Source organism: Oncorhynchus mykiss, chromosome 17 (genome assembly GCF_057628025.1).
Source record: "Oncorhynchus mykiss isolate SJ-2025 chromosome 17, ASM5762802v1, whole genome shotgun sequence".
NCBI lineage: Eukaryota > Metazoa > Chordata > Actinopteri > Salmoniformes > Salmonidae > Oncorhynchus > Oncorhynchus mykiss.
Window position 1 is genome coordinate 64,014,772 of NC_143038.1, and position 21,038 is coordinate 64,035,809.

Below are 21,038 nucleotides of genomic sequence, written 5' to 3' on the forward strand. Positions count from 1 at the left end.
CACTACCGGTCAAACATTTTAGATCACCTACTCATTCAAGGGTCTTTCTTTATTTTTACTATTGTAGAATAAGAGTGAAGACATCAAAACTAGAAAATAACACATGGAATCGTGTAGTAACCAAAAAAGTGTTAAACAAATCAAAATATATTTTATATTTGAGATTCTTCAAATAGCCACCCTTTACCTTGATGACAGCTTTGCACACTCTTGACATTCTCTCAACCAGCTTCACCTGGAATGCTTCTCTAACAGTCTTGAAGGAGTTCCCACACATGCTGAGCACTTGTTAGCTGCTTTTCCTTCACTCTGCAGTCCAACTCATCCCAAACCATCTCAATTTGGTTGAGGTCGGGGGAATGTGGAGGCCAGGTCATCTGATGCAGCACTCCATCACTCTCCTTCTTGGTAAAATAGCCCTTACACAGGCTGGAGGTGTGTTGGGTCATTGTCCTGTTGAAAAACAAATGAGTCCCCCTAAGCGCAAACCAGATGTGATGGCATATCGCTACAGAATGCTGTGGTAGCCATGCTGGTTAAGTGTGCCTTGAATTCTAAATAAATCACAGACAGTGTCACCAGCAAAGCACCCCCACAGCATAAACACCTCCTCCTCCATGCTTTACGGTGGGAAATACACATGTAGAGATCATCCTTTCACCCACACCACATCTCACAAAGACACTGCAGTTGGAACCAGAAATCTCCAATTTGGACTCTAGAACAAAGGACAAATCTCCACCGGTCTAATGTCCATTGCTCGTGTTTCTTGGCCCAAGCAAGTCTCTTCTTCTTATTAGTGTCCTTTAGTAGTGGTTTCTTTGCAGCAATTCAACCATGAAGGCCTGATTCACACAGTCTCCTCTGAACAGTTGATGTTGAGATGCGCCTGTTACTTGAACTCTGTGAAGCATTTATTTGGGATGCAATTTCTGATGCTGGTAACTCATAGTGCTTGATGGTTTTTGCAACTGCACATGAAGAAACTTTCATAGTTCTATTGACTAACCTTCATGTCTTAAAGTAATGATGGACTGTTGTTTCTATTTGCTTATTTGAGCTGTTCTTGCTATAAAATGGAACTTGGTCTTTTACCAAATAGGGCTATCTTCTGTATACACAACTGATTGGCTCAAAAACATTAAAAAGGAAAGAAATTCCACATATTAACTTTTAAGAAGGCACACCTGTTAAATTAAATGCATTCCAGACTACCTCATGAAGCTGGTTGAGAGAAGGCCAGTTGTGCAAAGCTGTCATCAAGGCAAAAGGTGGCTATTTGAATAATCTCAAATATAACATATATTTTGATTTGTTAAACACTTTTTTGGTTACTACATGATTCCATGTCTGTTATTTAATTGTTTCATAGTTTCATGATGTCTTCATGATTATTCCACAATGTAGAAAATAATAAAAATAAAGAAAAACCCTTGAATGAGTAGGTGTTCTAGAACTTTTGACCGGTAGTGTAAGTGGCATGTGAACACAAAGTACACTCATGCCAATTAAAAACTATGGAAGGAAACGTCCCTCTCTGCAGAGCTTCCTCCTCGGTTGCGTCCTGCCAATGCAGATACCAGCCAATTCCAGGCCGCCAGGTGGGTAAGGCTGCCGCACTGCTTCTGAGTCACGGCAGCAAATTATAACATAAGTACCTGTGATGGCATTTTCTGTTAAACCTTACTAATGCTTGTATACTAAAATATCCTTATTTAAGCCTAGGCATTGGACTTGAGATTGTTTTAAGAAACTAACTCATATAAGATAGAAAAGTGTGTGTGCATTAATAAGAGGACTGTTCTAACTGTTCTGTATGTGTAATATAACCCCATGATATCTGGGAGCTCAACCAAGAGCTGACCGAAACGACTCATGTTTTATGTGTGTGACCAGTACAACCGTACATCATCTTGGCCAGCAGTCAAAGGCACTTGCTTGCCCAACTTGGGGGAACTGTTGAGCTACTGTTAGAGGAAGCATGCCTGGAGTGACTTCCTGTCATTCTGGTCCTTGTTGTCCTCACTCAGTTGCGACAGACTGAAGTAACCTTTTCACCCAGTTGTCTCCCCTCACACACACACACACACACACATAGGGTCACGTGTTTTGCAGATGCTTGCATGGGGTAGCTTGACTAAATAAATGCTCCTGTTGTCACGTTCTGACCTTAGTTCTTTTGTTATGTCTTTGTTGTAGTATGGTCAGGGCATGAATTGGGTGGGTAGTCTATGTTCTTTTTTCTATGTTGTGGTTTTGTGTTTGGCCTGGTATGGTTCTCAGAGGCAGGTGTCGTTCGCTGTCTCTGATTGAGAATCATACTTAGGTAGCCTTTTCCCACTTATGTTTTGTGGGTGATTGTTTTCTGTTATGTGTCACAGTTGAAACTTCATGGAGTAACATCAAGAATGCATACACAGAAATGCCAAAGAAAGTTATTGGCTTTAGAAAGAAGAAGGGCCAGATTAACACAAGCTACATGGAAGAAAATAGATGAGACGGCTTGCTAAACTGCTGAGCGCAGAATCACCCAGGCTGATTGAGCAAGCACAGCAAGAATATAAGACCAAGGACAAAGAGGTAAAAAAAAAAGAGTGCTCAAAGGGATGTGAGCCTTTGTCCAGGAATTGGCTTGTGAGACAGAACAAGCTGCAGCAAGAAGAGAACCAAGCACTGTAGATAAGATCACAAGACAGCTCTGTGGCCAAGTTAGTAACCATACAATGCCAGTCAAAGCCAAACAAGGTAAAATGTTAACAACCGAAGAGGAACAAACTGCAAGACGGATCCAGCACTTTGAAGAGGTCCTCAACTGGCCAAAGCCGAATGATCCAGCAGATTGATTCTATTGACACCAGCCCAGCAGTTGAAGCAGAGGTCCAAGCATCCATCAAGGCTATGAAGAGTGGCAAAGCACCAGGTATTGACACTCTGCAGGCTGAGCTACTTAAAGCTAATGTTAACTACCAAGCTGCTGACTGTTCTCTTTTGCAAGATATTATACCACAAGACTGGAGAAAAGGCCTCATCATCAAACTGCCAAAAAAAGGAAACCTCAGCTAATGTGACAACTGGAGAGGTATAACCCTCCTTTCCATCCCCAGAAAAAACTTCTGAAGAGTACTTCTCAAAAGGATTGACACTGCTGTCGATGACAAACTCAGACAAGAACAAGCAAGGTTCCGCAAAGGAAGAGGATGCATCGACCAGACCTTTGCCCTGCGCAACGTTATCGAGCAGTGCCTCGAGTGGAACGCACCCCTCTACATCAACTTTATTGATTTCAAGAAGGCATTCAACAGTGTTCACTGTGAGAATTTATGGAGGATCCTTGGAGACTACGAAATACCACCCAAGATTAATAACCGTTGGGAAGTTCTATGAACACTTTGAATGAAGCATCATCCTTGATAATCCTCTTACAGAGTCATTTCAAGTTAAGTTTGGTGTCAGACAAGGCTGCATCCTCTCGCCAATACTTTTCTTGTTACCATCGACTGGGTAATGTGTCAAACAACATCTGACCATTCCTGAAGAATCCAGTGGACAGTCTTCTCCCAGATGCGCTTTCAGTCGATTATGTCCCATATGGAGCACAAAAGTCTACAGCCTGAAAACTAAGAACAGGTTCTATAATAGCAATGTGAAGTCGCTGCTTTTATATGGCTCTGAGTGATGGAGGGTAGTCAAAAGTGAGATGAGCAAGGTTGATGCCTTTCACAATGCTTGCCTCCGCAAGATCTCCAACATGTTCTTGCCAAAGAAGATCTCCAACGAGAACCTGTATAGGTGTCACGGATTCCTAGGAGTGGTGGGTGTAGAGTCAGGCGCAGAGAGCAATACTTCCAAATGAATGTGTATATTGCGCTTGGTCTAGCCAAAAATCAGGCAATGACCATAAATCAAGTATGTCTCCAAAACCCATGAAAAGAACATACAACAAAATACTCACGCGAAAAACAACTTCACCACAGACAGTAAGGATAAGCCCACTCAAAAGCAGGCGGGCACTAGAAGTTTAAATAGACTATTCACAAACCAAAATAAGCAACAGGTGAAAACAATCAAGACAAAACCAACAGAAAAGAAAAAGGGATTGGTGGCAGCTAGTAGACCGCCGAGCGCCGCCCGAACAGGGAGAGGAGCCACCTTCGGTGGAAGTCGGGACAATAGGAGGAAGTGCTGTAAGAACATTGTCCTGGAAATAAAGATATGCAGGTTGCGTTGGCTTGGTCATGTGCTGAAGAAGCCGCCAGAAAGGATCCCCAAAGTTGGACACCAACTGAAAAGCGCAAGAGGCAGGCCAAAAACAACATGGCGACAGACAGTGGTGGCTGAGCTGGAAGAGATGGGTCTTTCATGGGACAGGATGCAAACTGTGGCCAAAGACAGACTCCAGTGGCTAACGATTGTTGCAGCCTTATGTCCCACCCGGGACAAGAGGACTAAGCAGTAAGCACCCCCAGCCTCATCGACGTAACTTACATAGTAAGTGTGATCAATGGCAGCAGATGCTTTCGCATGATCAACACTGTCACTTAGCTCTGTATCTACCGTTATTTCTTCATCTTTCCCTGGGGCATTGTGTCCGCTTTTGATGACGATCAGGGAAGGAGAAAATGATGGGCACCACAGTCGGGGTGAGGTGGATATTTCCCTCCTTGTCATCATGCTGAAAACACTCATATTCAAAGTGATGGGCACAGGGACGAGAGTGTTGTGTTGGTTTCCAATGAATCTACCTGACATTTTCTACCTACTGCTGCAGCCTGGGCTTTTCATGAAATGAGGACCTATGAAAAAAAAGATGATGTATTTAATAGTAGGCTAGTTCTTAGCCAAGTGTAAACAGTAAACGACGAATATACTAGTCAGCCGTTAAACATAAAATCAAACGTGACCAAAATAATGGAATTGCCATGGAAACGCTTGGGGGAAAGGGCCCTGGTGGCAAGAAACCGAGTCTCCTCATTGCCCCCCAGAAATATTAGCCTACATTTAGGCTGTTGTTTATATGTAACCGACCACCTTGATTTGGTCAAATGTAGCAAAATATAAATATATAAATATTATAATTGTAATATTATAAATACAAGTTCAATCTGTACTCCAATGCACATATTGTGTGCATTATAAAAACAGGAAGAAAGGTGGCGAGGGAGGTGTAAAAGACAAAGGGAAAGAGGTAAGAAGAGCAGGGAAGGCAGCTTATGATTAATGAATCACCTAATATTATCTCAGTTCAACACAATTACATAATAGTGTCTCTAGTGGTGTCTCCTAACCAGTCCTGGGCTCCCAGTCGGCCCGAAGGTTATCTTAAGAGCGGGTGAGGTGGCAATGACAGGACTGGGGGTTGGTATCCTCTCTCACATCAAAACATACCTGCAGACGAGAGACAGAATAACATTTCTAAAAAAGGCTTAAACATGCTAACACTGTCAGTCATCACAATCATCAGGTGAAATGCAAAACTGATTTCCTTAATTTTGTGGCTAGTCAAACACTGTGTTATATTAAACAGGAGGAAGTCAAATGTAGGCAAGCAATAAACATTTCAGAACAACTACTAGTCGAATAAGACATGAGGGAGATGACGAATTTTGGCAAGGAGATTTATTTATTTACTAATATACTTGAAACAAATAGCCAAACCGAAAACTGCAGACATTATAAGTGTGATCACATAGATACTGTATAAAAAATAAAATGAAACGCAGCCTAATGTGATCAGAAATCCCAACTAGCAAGCAAGTCGCAGCAATGAAGAATTGATTGCGAGCACGTTCACGCTGAGGGAGGGAGAATTCTGGCAGGGGGGAGCGTTTCGACACAACACCGTTCCTCAAGTTATAACGTGTTAGTTGCTTACTGGACCCTGGCAATCTGTGTGAAATGTTAGTGGTTAGTTCGTTAGCTAGTTAACGAACCACTATCTATTAACTAATGTTTTCCCTCTGCAGTATGTGGTTAATTTTCAGAATGAGACAATTAGGTGAAAATGAGGCGTTGCTTGTTAAACAAGTGGATTCAGGGATCAAGTGTAGCTGGAGCCTGGCTTAATCTGGATGCTACTATAGAGGTGAAAGGAACACCACACACTTTCCCTCTTTCTCACTTTTGCTGACACATTGTAGAACAGATGTCCACAGGAAGAAAGTGTACAATGTAATAATGTGCAGTGTAGCCCAAAGATATTGTTTTTGTTGTGTTGAACTTAACAGTAACACGTGTGAGTGAGGGTACTTTTTTTTACTCAGTGAACATTATTTTTGCACACATGTTCTACTTTCAGTGCAAAGTTTGTGTGTGTGGTCACAAGTGTTATATTATAAAGGCTGTCATGACTAACTGCAATATTAGTGTATTGTTTTTTTTCAAGACTTTTGCAGTAAAGTCTAAGCAACAAATAACATTGGATTGCTTTCTTTACATTTTTTAGCTGCGAGTTAGGTTCACATTAACCACTTTTTATTTTACACAGACTTTTCAAGTAGATCATATTCTTTGTTGTTAAATGAGTTAAAACCTGCATTTCCCCATAGCAGGGATTATTTGCATGTTTCAGTGCAACAAAAAAGTGTCACCTTTTTGGGCCCTCAGCAGTTTGCATCCCTGTGTAAAGCATCTCTTTAATAACACTTCATGTTGACCAGACCAAGTGACCTCTCACCTTTGATGCTGTGCTCTCTATGTAGACAGTTCAGATGCGGGAGGGGTTCACCGACACAGCTGATATAACCTAGAGGATTTAGGGAAAATGGGCGAGAGGGATGAAGTGAAAGAGAGACTATTAATGAGAAAATAAGGTAGTTAAAGAGACAGTGTTCAACAGGAATCTATGCATGTGGCCTCACCTGGTGTCCACACTAAGTGGCTGCAGAGTACTTTATATTGAAAAACATGCACAGACACACGACGACAAACAATATAGCATAGTTATAGAAATAATTAAGTGTCTTACTATTCTCCCTGGTTGGCCCTCTTGCCTATTCTTTGAAGGTAGAAGGAGCCACAGTTATACACCTGAGCCTGCTTACTGCACAACACAATCCATCAATCAGATTGATACATGAGTGTGTAGGTGTGGGATATAGGGTGTCTAATTGTTAAAAAATGTTTCAATATGGGTGGCTTAAAATAGCCTGCTTTGTTTTTGTATAGACATCACACCGTTACTTAAACAGCACCCTCACCTGAGAAATATAAATCAAATGGAACACACACAGGGCTGCGTGCTCAGCCCTCTCCTGTACTCCCTGTTCACCCACGACTGCGTGGCCATGCACGCCTCCAACCCTATCATTAAGTTTGCAGACGACACAACATTAGTGGGCTTGATCACCAACAACGAAGAGGCAGCCTACAGGGAGGAGGTGAGGGCACTCGGAGTGTGTTATCATGAAAACAACCTCTCACTCAAAGTCAATAAAACAAAGGAGATGATCGTGGACTTCAGGAAACAGCAGAGGGAGCACCCCCCTATCCACATCGAAGGGACAGCTGAGGAGAAGGTGGTCCACCCATAGACAGTGTGGTGAAGAAGGTGCAACAGCGCGTCTTCAACCTCAGGAGGCTGAATAAATTTGGCTTGTCACCCAAAACTCTGACAAACTTTTACAGATGCACAATCGAGAGCATCCTGTTGGGCTGTATCACAGCCTGGTACGGCAACTGCACCGCCCTCAACCGCAAGGCTCTCCAGAGGGTGGTGCGGTCTGCACAACGCATCACTGGGGGCAAACTATCTGTCCCCCATGACACCTACAGCACCCAATGTCACAGGAAGGCCAAAAAGATCATCAAGGACAACAACAATCATCAAGGAGCTACTGCCTGTTCACACCGCTATCATCCAGAAGGCGAGGTCAGTACAGGTGCATTAAAGCTGGGACCGAGAGATGTTTTTCAATCTCAAGGCCATCAGACTGCTAAACAGCAATCACTAACTCAGAGGCTGCTGCCTATATTGAGACCTAATCACTGGACACTTTCATAAATGGATCACTAGTCACTTTAAACAATGCCACTTTAAATAATATTTACATATCTTACATTACTCGTATCACGTTTATACTGTATTTTATACCATCTACTGCACCTTGCCTATGCCGCTCGGCCATCACTCATCCATATACTTCTATTTACATATTCTCAATCACCCCTTTAGATGTGTATTAGATAGTCGTAGGGGAATTGTTATTACTTGTTAGATATTACTGCACTGTCGGAACTAGAAGCACAAGCATTTCGCTACACTCGCATTAACATCTGCTAACCATGTGTATGTGACAAATAAAATTTGATTTGAACTGGGAATTGAAGAACTGCAGTTGACATAGCTAAATAAATTAAAGAATACTCTTATTGCAATGTGGATGGCTCTTAAAGGAGCCTTTGGTTGTGCATAGTGTAGTCTATGGTGTTGCTAGGGAACCCTCTTCAAAGAAGTAGGAGGTGAAGATCTCCCGCACAGATTGCCTCTCGCTCTGCATTGTTGGACCCCATCCTTGAAACATCCTGCAGACTTCTCCAGTTACAAGGTATCTGTAGGAATATGAAAGATAATGTCATTATTAGACTTTACATCACCAGGTAATTGTGGATTACTAAAGTATAATATCCCTTAAAACAAATAATGTTAACATTGGATTGATAGATGCATGTGCACACACATGTGCATGTGTAGCATGACAATAACAGGACCATATCAAGGATAGCATCCCAAATGAATACAAAATACCACTTGAAGCTTGATGATGAGTTGATCATTTGAATCAGCTGTGCAGTGCTAAGGCAAAAACAAAGAAGTGCACCCCTTGGAGTCCCCATGACCTGTTCATCTGTAGACAGCCTTTCATAGCTCTTTATCAGAGGACAGAAAACTTCATTATACTCAAATTACACCACACTGAATATTATGTAACTATTATCTCCGTCTTAACTTTCTAGGGACTGGAACTACACAAGTACCCGCTCTATCCAGAATAGTCTACTCTCTCACATTGAGAGTTGGGGCTGCTATCCTTTCACCCTCCACCATGGCAGTTAACTAGCTACCTACAAATGCAGTTGGAGTTTGTTTTTTACAGTGATAAATACATCAAGATAGCTAGCTAATGTGAAGTTATGTAGCTGGTGACGTTTAATTCACTTAACTAGCTATTTATACAACATGTAAAGTTGGCTAGATAGCTAGCTAGACAACTAGCTCATTTAGCAGCTCATTTGAGTTAGCCTACACTGTAGCTAGTTAGCTAATAATACATCGTTTTTTTTTACATTTTCGAAATATATTTACTTGGTTCTCCCAGCCATGTGGATAATTCAAAACAGGGAAGCAAAATGTGTTTGTCACCAGAGCGTTTTAGAGGATATTACTATAGAACTGTTTACCCATTTAATAACCAAACCTTCATACAAATCTGCTATGAGGAATTCATGACGCACAATCGAACAGTGCTATATGCTGCCAGCACCCGCACAAGCGAGTCACAGTTGTCAGCCTAAGCGGCACTCGGCAATTGACTGCTTTCTTGTGAACATGCCCACTGGTGATAGAGGTGATGACGTCATTTAGAGAAAAGCGAAAGTTAAATAATCGTCCTACTGAAAAAGTTTTACAGGTAGCATTCTTGTTCTAAACCCTACTCAGGAATACATTTAAGAAACTTGAATAGGGAACAGTTTGGCTCTGCACAATAGAACGAAATAAAACGGTTAGGCTGTAGACTAGATCACTTCCAAAACATGTCTGAAAGCAATGATATCGACGAGGGCTTTTACTCCCGACAGCTGTAAGTATAGCCTGTCATGTCCAAAGGAAACTACAATTTGACAGTTGACATGCATCTAGCAAGGTTATTATAGTTTTGAGTTTTTATATTCGTTTTTATTTCTATTCGCTTCTCTACTTTTATTTTAAATTCAGTTTATTTTCAGTTAGTATAAACATAAAAAATAAATCGTTTTTATATTATTTGGTTTCAGTTTCAGTGTTAGGGGAAGAAATCATGATTTAAACCTAACCCTAACCTTGACCACACTGCTAACCTTATGCCTAAACATAATCTTAAATTAAGACCAAAAAGCGAATGTTTGTAGCCAAATCTGACATTGAGACTGTGGAATCTGACTTTGTGTTTTTTTTGGGCGATGTAATACATAAGTAATACATAAGGTGATGTCTCAGGTCATAGGTTAGGTTTTGTTTAAAATGTAAAGTCTGTCTCAATGTGACTTTGATTTAAAAGGAATAGTGCAGAGACTGGCTTTCCACTAGTTAACACAGCCACAAAGTCAGATTTCACAGCCACGAAGTCAAAATTGGCTGCAAAAATGAGCTTTTTGGTCATAATTTAAGGTTAGGGTTAGGCATGAAGTTAGCAGTGTAGTTAATTTTAGGGCTAAAGGGATACTTAGGGGTTTTGGCAATGAGGTCCATCGTCTACTTCCCCAGGGTCAGATAAACTTGTGGATACAAATGTTATGTTTCTGTGTCAAATATGAAGGAAGTTAGAGGTACAGCATAGTTTTGTGAGCCATTACTAACTGGCGTTAGCGCAATGACTGGAAGTGTATGGGTATCTGTTAATTGAATGGGCGGGGTTTATCCATAATTATTACTTTGTGGCTGTGGTAACTAGTGACGACCCTGAGACTGGTGCAAAAAATATGGTGGAAAGAAACTCTCTCACCCATGTTAACACCAATCCAATGCTTTTTAACTTTAGTGACGATTTTGTACCTGTAGTGATATCTAGTGATAATGATGCACAGGCCTATATGAAACATCACCATTTCCAGGCAGCATTTCCCTGCCAGGTTCAGACCCGATATCCACATCCAAAAAGCCTGAAAACCCCATTCGATTTTTCCTCTTTTTTTTTTTAGTTTCAGTTTACTATAATAACCTTGGCATCTAGTAACAGTCTTGTCTTTTGGGCACTGTGTGGCAGGTATGTGTTGGGTCATGAGGCGATGCGTCGCATGGGGACAGCTAATGTCCTCATTGCGGGGATGCGGGGTCTAGGGGTGGAGATCGCCAAGAATGTCATCCTCTCTGGAGTGAAGTCCGTCACTGTGCAGGATGAGGGACCGGCTGAGTGGATGGACTTCTCCTCACAGGTAGGCTACCTGTGTCATAGAGTAACCCTGCTATACTGTTATTCTGTTCAAGAAATAATCTGCCCCCTAGACTAATTTAGGAATACAGAGTTTGAAAGGTCTCAATGTCATCATGTCACAGCAAGAAAGAGACTACTTGGCCTCAGCAGGCATTCCTGCCAATATCACCTGGCACAGGTGGAGTCGACAAATTGAGGCTGTTCTGAGGGCAAAAGGGGGTGCAACCAGTGATGGTCGATGCCATTTAAATGAGGGAAGATTTTTTTTATTTTTATGAACATGGCCTTATTTCTATTACAACATATTGGATGACTGTCATTCAGCTCAATTGAACATTTAGGCTACTATAAGATACTAACATTTTCCCTGTACACATCATGAGGTTGCTACAACCTAGCCAATTAATTAAAGTTTACAATGTAGGTGCACAGATCGAGAGAATTTTGAGTAATCAAGGTGACAGACAGTGACACATACAAACAGTTCGTTGTATAAATAATTCCGTCTCGCATCTATCTACGCATTCTCCTCCTCTCATCTTTTTCCATTTACTTGTGGACTTCAGTGCACAACACATCAGCTGTGTTTGAGTTAACTACTCACCACATTTCATGCACTGCAGTGCTAGCTAACTGTAGCTTTTGCTTTCAGTACTAGATTCCTTCTCTGATCCTTTGATTGGCTGGACAACATGTCAGTTCATGCTGCTAGAGCTCTGATAGGTTGGAGGATGTCCTCCGGAAGCTGTCATAATTACAGTGTGTCTATGGAAGGGGGTGAGAACCATGTGCCTCCTGGGTTTTGTATTGAAGACAATTTACCCATAGGAGGACAGAAGCTAAGTGTCCTCCGGCTACACCATGGTGCTACCCTACAGAGTGCTGCTGAGGCTACTGTAAACCTTCATTGCAAAACAGTGTGTTTTAATAAACTATTTGGTGAGGTGAATATATTTCGTATAGTTTTGTCTAAAAAAAGTATAACTTTAATGTTTCACGATTTTTCTTTTTATTACATTCACTGAGGAGCCTCCACTGGGTGCAACACAATATTAGGAAGGTGTTTTGGTTACTGCATGATTCCATATGTGTTATTTCATAGTTTTGATGTCTTCGCTATTATTCAAAAAAAAAAATGTTAAAATAAAGAAAAAACCCTTGAATGAGTAGGTGTGTCCAAACTTTTGACTGGTACTGTATATATATATATAAATATATATATATATATATATATATATATATATATATATATATATATATATATGTATATATATATATATATATATATATATATATATATATATATATATATAAATAAATAAAAGATTGTACTCATATAACAACAATATATTCTCTAATTATATCAATAGATCTAATTCCAAACCCAAACATAATTATTCCCATGAATAATTTAGCGACAGTCTGAATTTGTTCTAAACTGACTTGCCTAGTTAAATAAAGGTTAAATAAAGGATACATTTTTTTTAAATATTCAAATATGCCTTTCTACCTATCTGTTTCATGTCTCAAGTACTGTAGCTGCGAAGCCAGCATGGATATAATGCAAGAATGTACTAATATTTACCATATTCTAATAATTATCATGTGCCAACGTATCGCCAATGTCCATGCCATGGTGAAATTTGCACACTTGGGGATCTGAAACAATCGGATGGTGAAACTTGCATCCAGCCAACCAGAAGGCGAAGCAAGGCGAAGCAAATCATGCAATTCATGCATAACATCTTGGCCATGTTCTGTTATAATCTCCACCCGGCACAGCCAGAAGAGGACTGGCCACCCCACATAGCCTGGTTCCTCTCTAGGTTTCTTCCTAGGTTTTGGCCTTTCTAGGGAGTTTTTCCTAGCCACCGTGCTTCTACAGTACACCTGCATTGCTTGCTGTTTGGGGTTTTAGGTTGGGTTTCTGTACAGCACTTTGTGACATCAGTTGATGTAAGAAGGGCTTTATAAATACATTTGATTTGATTGATAATGTCCTCCAAATAAACATTACATTTTTTTGTTTTGCAAGTAGTAGGCATTAAGAATTAGCATAAATGTGGATTGGAGCGTTATAGTTACATGATGACATTACATCATGTACCTTCAAAATGTCCATCATCATTTGTCTCAATAAAGTTAGACAAAAGAAAAATCCATAAAAATGTTGTCAATCTTTAGAAAATATATCCTATATCTGCCGTTTCCATTACTCGTTTCGCAAAGATTTTTTTTTGTCGCAAATATTTTTTTTTGCTTTTGTCGAATAAACCTAAGTCAATGGAAACCTGCCTAATGATTTCATATGTACTTTGAAGATGGAACATGGACAATAACTATTTAGAGCAATCCACGTTAGGCCGTCTCTATCACACTGCCATCTCTGTAACTATTTAGCACCTGATATTAAAGGAGGGAAATAGGAATACAGGGGCATATAACATTCTGAAAATGTTCATTCAGATCAGATGTTATTTTGTCAAACTACTCCTGAACCCCAATGTTTCCCTTCCAGTTTTTCCTGCTGGCATCTCACCTTGGTCAGAACCGAGCCCTGAGTTCCCTATCTCAGCTGTCTGGCCTTAACCCCCATGTCCATGTGTCTGCCCACACTGGGCCACTGAAGGAGACGCTGCTGCAACAATTCCAGGTAGGCCTGAACCCTGCCCTGCGTTTACCCACTTTCTCTCTGGACTAGCCATACACAGTACAGCTAGGGTTGCAAAAATCTGGTAACGTTCTCAAAATGTCATGGTTTTCTGGAAAACCCGGTTGGAAGATTGTTGGAATCAGGAGGGAACAGACAGGAAACCAGGATTTCTGGAAAACCTGGGAATTTTCAGGAAGCTGACCAGATTTTTTCAACCCTAGGTATAGCAATAATATTAAAGGTGAGAACATATCTTATTTGTTTTCCCAGGTGGTGGTGCTGACTGACTCCACTCTGGATGACCAGCAGCGTTTTGGGACGTTTTGTCATTCAAATGGAATCAAGTTCATTGTGGCTGATACCAAAGGACTTTGTGGGTGAGGGGGGTGACACACCATCTCTACTTTAACCAATAAATAACCTGTCCTGTAACAGTCCTCATCCATAGTAGATATGAGTGATGCATAGCTGGTTCAGTTCCCCAATGGTTATTGTTTTGGTTCTATTGCAGTCAGTTATTCTGTGACTTTGGGGAGGAGTTTGAGGTCTTGGACACTGATGGGGAGACACCTGCATCAGCCATGATAGATCATATCACCAAGGTATTCAATGCTTACCTTTCCTTAACTATTGAAGATGGTGGCATTTGCATGTTATACCTGGGAATACAGTATGTCAGTGGACAAGATCATAGAGCAAAAACCACTGTTACACATTGTTCTTCATTGCGTCTATAGGCGGATCCTGGAGTGGTCACATGCATTGAACAGAGGCATGGCTTTGTAAATGGCAGCACTGTGTCCCTCTCTGAAGTGTGTGGCATGACAAATCTCAATAGCTATGGACCAGTGGACATCAAAGTCCTTGGTGAGTTCTTATTCACAGGGGAAAAGCATCCAAAATAATGGTGGTTTAGAACAAGAATGCAGAAAATGTACTTTGCCCCTTAAGTGCCACCAGTAAAACTTGTTTACTAGAAAGATATTTCAACTTTAGTTTCTCTCGAAAGGACATCTCCTTTTTTAATATGATATAATTGTTGTAATATGAGGCATATCTAAGGTACTTTAAACATGTTTTAAGTACATGACAGGAAATGGCATGACAGTGGTGGTGATTACATTTAATATGGACAGAAATGTAAATGAATATGATGATTCATACATTATGATGTGTGTGTAAATGATGACATGTTCTTTCATTGCCAGGCCCTGATTCCTTCAGTATTTGTGACACCTCAAGCTTTTCTGAGTATAAGAAAGGCGGCGTAGCAACTGAGGTCAAAAAGTCTAAAATGCTACAATTTGTAAGTATTGTTTCTTAATTGTATCAAATTAATTATGTTGGACTAGGCATTCATCTATCCCAAGAATAATATTTAGATATTTACTGTATCATATGGAAAGCCAACCTTACCAATGACATTGCACTCAGTTCACTATGCTTACTTTATGCCTATACTTTCTGTACTTGTTACAGAAACCCCTTGACGAGGCCTTGGTTGACCCTGAGTTACTAGTAATGACTGACTATGGGAAGATGACGAAGCACCAGACACTGCACCTGGCCTTCCAAGCCCTGCATGGCTTTGTGAAGAGAGTGGGACGACTACCTAAGCCCAGGTCCCAGGTCAGTGAAAGACAATACAAAATAATATTTATTTTTCTGGTATGGAACATTCATGTGTTGGTAGAAGAAATCTTATGACATTATACTGTATTTGGCTGTCTCACCACGCTTTGTCATGTTCAGTAGGCTAAGAAAGCATCTTTAGAATCTGTGAAAGATATTTGAACCAGTAGCTCAAGTTGGATAGAATCCCTAAAGAAACTGGTCATGCTCTGTCTTACTATGGAGTCGGCTGTCCATCCATCCCCCTACAGTCGGATGCTGAGCTACTGGTAGCCATGGTGACAGAACTGAATAAGGTGTCCCATCTGGATCAGTTAGATGAAGGTGTGGTGCAGAGTCTGTCCTTCACTGCCTGTGGTGACCTGGCCCCTGTTAACGCCTTCATCGGAGGGCTGGCCGCCCAAGAAGTCATGAAGGTGAGGACAAAAGTCCCGAGAAGGAACATAGGTATCCAACACATTTAGGCACTAAAGAAATATGAAGAGCTTGCAGTCCCAATAATTCAAAGCTGCCCTATGATCTAGTCAAGCCCCTCGACAGTAGAATGCATTTATTACACCTTTATGAGCAAACTGCTATGGTTTCTGTACTCCAGAAAGCACTGCCAGGGATAGTGAAGTGCCTGTGATGTGCTGTATGGTTCATAGTGTTGATATGTTTGCCTGTGTGCCTGATGTTCATATTTGGTGTCCCTATAGGCGTGCACTGGGAAGTTCACCCCTCTTCAGCAGTGGCTGTACTTTGATGCACTGGAGTGCCTTCCTGAAGGCAACGGTGGAGAGGGAGAGGAACTGACAGAGAGCACTTGTTCACCAGTAAGATTTTAATACATAATATTTAAAAAATATTAATATCAGCCAATACATATTCGAATAAATATATATATAATATCAGCCAAAAGCTAGCTATCGATTACTATCTCCCCCATAAAGAATAATTAATGTAGCCTTAGGAAGCCATGTTTTATCTATCAGGAAAATTATCAATTGGCATGTGTTGGTGGATATTTATTCCCTGCCTGTCTGCATTATCCACTGCTCTACTGTCTCTATTGCAGAGAGGCTCTCGGTATGACGGGCAGACTGCAGTGTTTGGATCCGGCTTCCAGGAGAGGCTTGGTGAACAGAAGTATTTCCTTGTGAGTGCCAGTCTTCTCATCTCTCACCAGCAGGGGGTACCCTCTGCATGGCCAAACAGGCCTCAGTGTCATTCTTTGCCTCTGGTCATTCCTGCTAGTGTTGATAATGACACGTGCAGGAAACAGCTGTGATTCAGGTGGCAATTCCTGTTAGCGTTTGGTTCTGCCAAGCCCTCACCTACCAGGCTTCCTTTGCATGTGTTATGCTAGCTTTTATTTGTTTTGCTTTGTGTGTGTGCGCGTGAGTTTGTGCGTGCATGCTTGTGTTATTGCACTCTCACCAGTTCTGTTTCCACATGAGTGTGTTGGAGTGAAAGTCTTAATACCCTCTGATGTGCAAAAAGTAGCTTGGCATATACTATGACAAATGTGTTGATTAAGTGATATTTATACAGTAGATGAATGCAGCTTGGGTTGAATTTGTTCTATTTTATTTTGTATTCTAACATGTCTTCTGTCATGATGTGTCGTCAGGTTGGGGCTGGCGCTATAGGTTGTGAACTTCTCAAGAATTTTGCTCTGATTGGCCTGGGGGCTGGAGAGGGTGGGCACATCACTGTGACAGACATGGACTCCATTGAGAGATCCAATCTAAACCGACAATTTCTCTTCAGGTCTCAAGACATTGGGGTAAGAGAGAAGCAATTCTAAACACAAGCACAATTCTCAAAATGCTTACTAGATATTGAAATGATCAGATGCCTTTTATGTTGTAGAATTGTTTTTATTCATTTTCAACACATTTTCCTTTTTAAGATGGAACTGATCTTTTATTTGTGACAAAATCATTATTGATGGATGTTGATGACACATGCAGAGAAGGAGAGACAGAAAGTATAATTTATACTGAGAGTGTGTTTCTTTGTTAATCATGATTCGTGACAACAAGTTTAATGTTTACACAGATTTGTTAACATTTAAAACAATGGGAAAGAGAAATAAATATTAATCTGACTCACAGGCGAGAGATCACATTCTTCTAGAACACACAGAGGGAAACCTTGTACTGCAAATTCCCTCATCCCAGCGTTTTTCAGCTCCATAATTAAAGTACAGACAGTTTTGTTTGCCTTGGTAGTTGTCCCGCTGTCCTTTGCTCCAGTTGGTAAAGTCAAATCTGGACCCATCGCTGCAGAGCCATAGGCCTTCCTGAGCAAGATCATAACCTCCAATCCAGGCGCGAGGAAATCCCCCAGTTTGTATCATTACCATCTTCTGTATGAAATTATATTCTGCTGTGCTGTGGACGGATGCCAGGTTGGCTCCCTGATACACACAGAACTGCTCAGACTCGGTACCTGAAGCAGCGGGATCCGTATTTGGACCAGCCAGAGGGACATGCGCTCCTGCACTCTGTCCCCTCCAACCTCTCCCCTGTTCCCTGAAAAGCCTCCTGATACAAGCCCTGTTCTCCATCCATCTCTACCGAGGGCTCCAGAGTTTCCAGGTCATTCACGTCAGCTTGATACTTAACAGCATCAATTTCCTGAAACATCTGGAGACCTGGGCTCTGTTCAATGCTGTTTCCCTCACCAACCATCTCCTGCATATGATGAATACGTTCACCATTGGTCTCCAGTCTGGGTTGAAAGCAGGGAGCTGGTCCAGGTTGGCCTCCATCAAGGACTTTGCATCGCCCAGTGCAAAGGCACCGCTTAGAAGCAGGATGGTCTTTATCGCCATAGTTACAGTTTTCCAATCGAGTGTTTCACAGGTAGTTTCTGTAGGTTCTGTTCAGATGGAGAAAGAGGAACACTTTTATACAGGTAGCTCACATGTCCATAAGGAAACAACTGCCAATTCCCAACAATTTTAAGCTCCTTTTCCTGATAAGTTTCTTACACATTCCCATTACAATTGATCAAAGTACAAAACAACATGTTTATCTATTTCCAGTTCATATCACATTTTCATTCATAAACTGGGATATATTGCTGATTGGAAAGATTGTACAGCCTGATCCTATTATATTTAGTTTTTTCTGCCTCGTCAGCCAAGTCAAGACGAAATTAATGAGAAAAACACACACACACACACACACACACACACACACACACACACACACACACACACACACACATACACACACGCACTCCCACATCCAACCTTACACACCCCAATGGTAAAAACACATATCTGTCTGCGTTGAATCTGAATATAGTTAGGACATATTGTGCTTAGGAAAAATTGTGTCCGGCAAACTGTTTATATAACTAAATGGCTGTGAGCCATGCATGTATCCGTAGGCCACAGTCATGGTGATTTAGGTTTCCTTTCCACTTCATTTGAATGTGACCGAGTGCTTGCCATTGGCTTTCATACCATCTTCCAGATGTCTGTCAGAAGGAGAAATATACAAGATACTGCTATATAAGACCCATCTATGATGAGTTCATGTGTATGCTGATTTCCTTTGCTGCTTGTGTAAATATTTGGGTTTCCCTTCCCCTCAATTCTCTAGTTTCTTTGTCACCCAGTTCACACCATTGCTGCTCTTTTTCTCGCTTTTTGCCTTTTAGTGTTTCTGTGTTTTAGTGTTTCTGTGTTTTTGTGTTTCTGCCTTTAGTGTTTCTGTGTTTTAATGTTTCTGTGTTTTATTGTTAGTGCCTTCAGTGTTTCTGTGTTTTAGTGTTTCTGTGTTTTAATGTTTCTGTGTTTTATTGTTAGTGCCTTCAGTGTTTCTGTGTTTTAGTGTTTCTGCCTTCTGTGTTTCTGTGTTTTAGTGTTTCTGTGTTTTAGTGTTTCTGTGTTTCAGTGTTTTAGTGTTTCTGTGTTTTAGTGTTTCTGTGTTTTAATGTTTCTGTGTTTTAATGTTTCTGCCTTCTGTGTTTCTGTGTTTTAATGTTTCTGTGTTTTAGTGTTTCTGCCTTCAGTGTTTGTGTTTTAATGTTTCTATGTTTTAGTGTTTCTGCCTTTAGTGTTTCAGTGTTTTAATGTTTCTGTGTTTTAGTATTTCTGCCTTCAGTGTTTGTGTTTTCTCTCAGTTTTCTCTTTGTATTCCAGCTATTCTTTGAGTAAGTCATGGGGGAACGAGGGGAAGTTCATCAAGAGAGGCTGATTTTCCCTTCACTCACCGACCTCCTCCTCTTCCTCTACTTCCACAGAGACAGAAGTCAGAGGTAGCAGCCCAGGCGGTCAGAGTCATGAACCCCAACATGAACATCACAGCCCACCAGAACCTCCTGGACCCAGACAGTGAGCAGGTCTATGGGCACGCCTTCTTCATGGGCCTGGATGGAGTAGCTGCAGCTCTGGACAACGTGGAAGCCAGTCAGTACCAGTGCCTGTGCTACTCCCTGTATCATGATCCTATTAATGATATTACTACTAGTGACAGAGTCCATACACTGGCAACACCCACGCTACTGCCAATATTAGGACCAACACACACGTCTAGCTGTATCGACATCAATAACATTACTAGTACAACAACCAATGGCTAATAGTCTTATCGGCATCAGTAATAAACACCACTAGAGGCAATTCATTCTCCTTTATTTCTGTAGTAATAGCTGTGGTAATAATAGCACATAGGCCTGCATGCCACTAGTACCAGAATCAGTGTAGTTATCAGCCTAAGGTCAGTTCATTAGCAACTGTATGTCTGTCTGTGGTGTTGTTAGACAGACTTGACTCACTCCCCAGTGTGGCTCTGACTCTGAGGTCATTATGTAACTAGCCACTGCCGAGTCCTCAACAACCGGTTTTCAGAGGACATAGAAAGAGAGCCTGTGATGCAACTTCCGGTTTGGACATTACAGGGCGACAACATTAATGAGAAAATCACACACACACACACTTTAACTCCTCCTCCACATTTACTGGATTGGTTAAACAGTGCAGAACAGAACCTCCCCTGACAGTTTTTTTCTTATGGTCAAGACCAGTAGGAGTTTGTAGGTATGTAGGGGATCTATACTGATCAAAAACATAAACGCAACATGTAAAAAGTGTTGGTCCCATGTTTCATGAGCTAAAATAAAAGATCCCAGAAATGTTTCATATACACAAAAAGCTTATTTCTCTCAAATTTTGTGCACAAGTTTGTTTACATCCCTGTTAGTGAGCATTTCTCCTTTGCCAAAATAATCCCATCCACCTATAATCCATAATCCATCCACGTATCAAGAAGATGATTAAACAGCATGATCATTACACAGGTGCACCTTGTGCTGGAGACAGTAAAAGGCCACTCTAAAATGTGCAGTTTTGAGGGAGCGTGCAATTGGCATGCTGAGTGGAGTAATGTCCACCAAAGCTGTTGCCACCGAATTGAGTGTTCATTTCTCTATCATAAGCCGCTTCCAACGTCGTTTTAAAGAATTTGGCAGTATGTCCAACCGGCCTCACAACCACAGACCACGTGTAACCACACCAGCCCAGGACCTCTGGCTTCTTCACCTGCGGAATCATCTGAGACCAGCCACACTGCTGATGAAACTGTGAATTTGCAAAACTGAAGATTTTTGCACAAACTGTCAGAAACCAT

General features: G+C 41.2%; 1 protein-coding gene, 1 long non-coding RNA gene and 1 pseudogene across 3 annotated transcripts in view; 1 reads left to right on the forward strand and 2 right to left on the reverse strand.

The window, feature by feature from the left end:
- Positions 1-5,208: 5,208 nt before the first annotated feature.
- Positions 5,209-9,530, reverse strand: LOC149976223 (uncharacterized). Its single transcript, XR_016488073.1, has 3 exons — positions 8,744-9,530; positions 6,674-8,547; positions 5,209-5,385 (listed from the first exon to the last, which is right to left on the reverse strand). It is a non-coding gene; the product is annotated as an uncharacterized LOC149976223 (long non-coding RNA).
- uba7 (ubiquitin-like modifier activating enzyme 7) overlaps positions 9,451-21,038 on the forward strand; it is a 74,536-nt gene continuing 62,948 nt past the window's right edge. Inside the window, exons 1-13 of one of the 2 annotated variants that reach the window (XM_036950741.2) lie at positions 9,451-9,797; positions 10,959-11,127; positions 13,645-13,779; positions 14,050-14,156; positions 14,291-14,381; positions 14,517-14,646; positions 14,988-15,085; positions 15,259-15,408; positions 15,663-15,827; positions 16,110-16,226; positions 16,469-16,549; positions 17,024-17,179; positions 19,654-19,819. In XM_036950741.2, the coding sequence (XP_036806636.2) occupies positions 9,751-9,797; positions 10,959-11,127; positions 13,645-13,779; positions 14,050-14,156; positions 14,291-14,381; positions 14,517-14,646; positions 14,988-15,085; positions 15,259-15,408; positions 15,663-15,827; positions 16,110-16,226; positions 16,469-16,549; positions 17,024-17,179; positions 19,654-19,819 (1,612 nt within the window). In that variant the 5' untranslated portion in view covers positions 9,451-9,750. The remainder of the gene's footprint in view (positions 9,798-10,958; positions 11,128-13,644; positions 13,780-14,049; positions 14,157-14,290; positions 14,382-14,516; positions 14,647-14,987; positions 15,086-15,258; positions 15,409-15,662; positions 15,828-16,109; positions 16,227-16,468; positions 16,550-17,023; positions 17,180-19,653; positions 19,820-21,038) is intronic. The other variant, XM_090206299.1, reaches the window with a different exon arrangement.
- LOC149976224 (ladderlectin pseudogene) lies at positions 17,386-18,382 on the reverse strand (annotated as a pseudogene).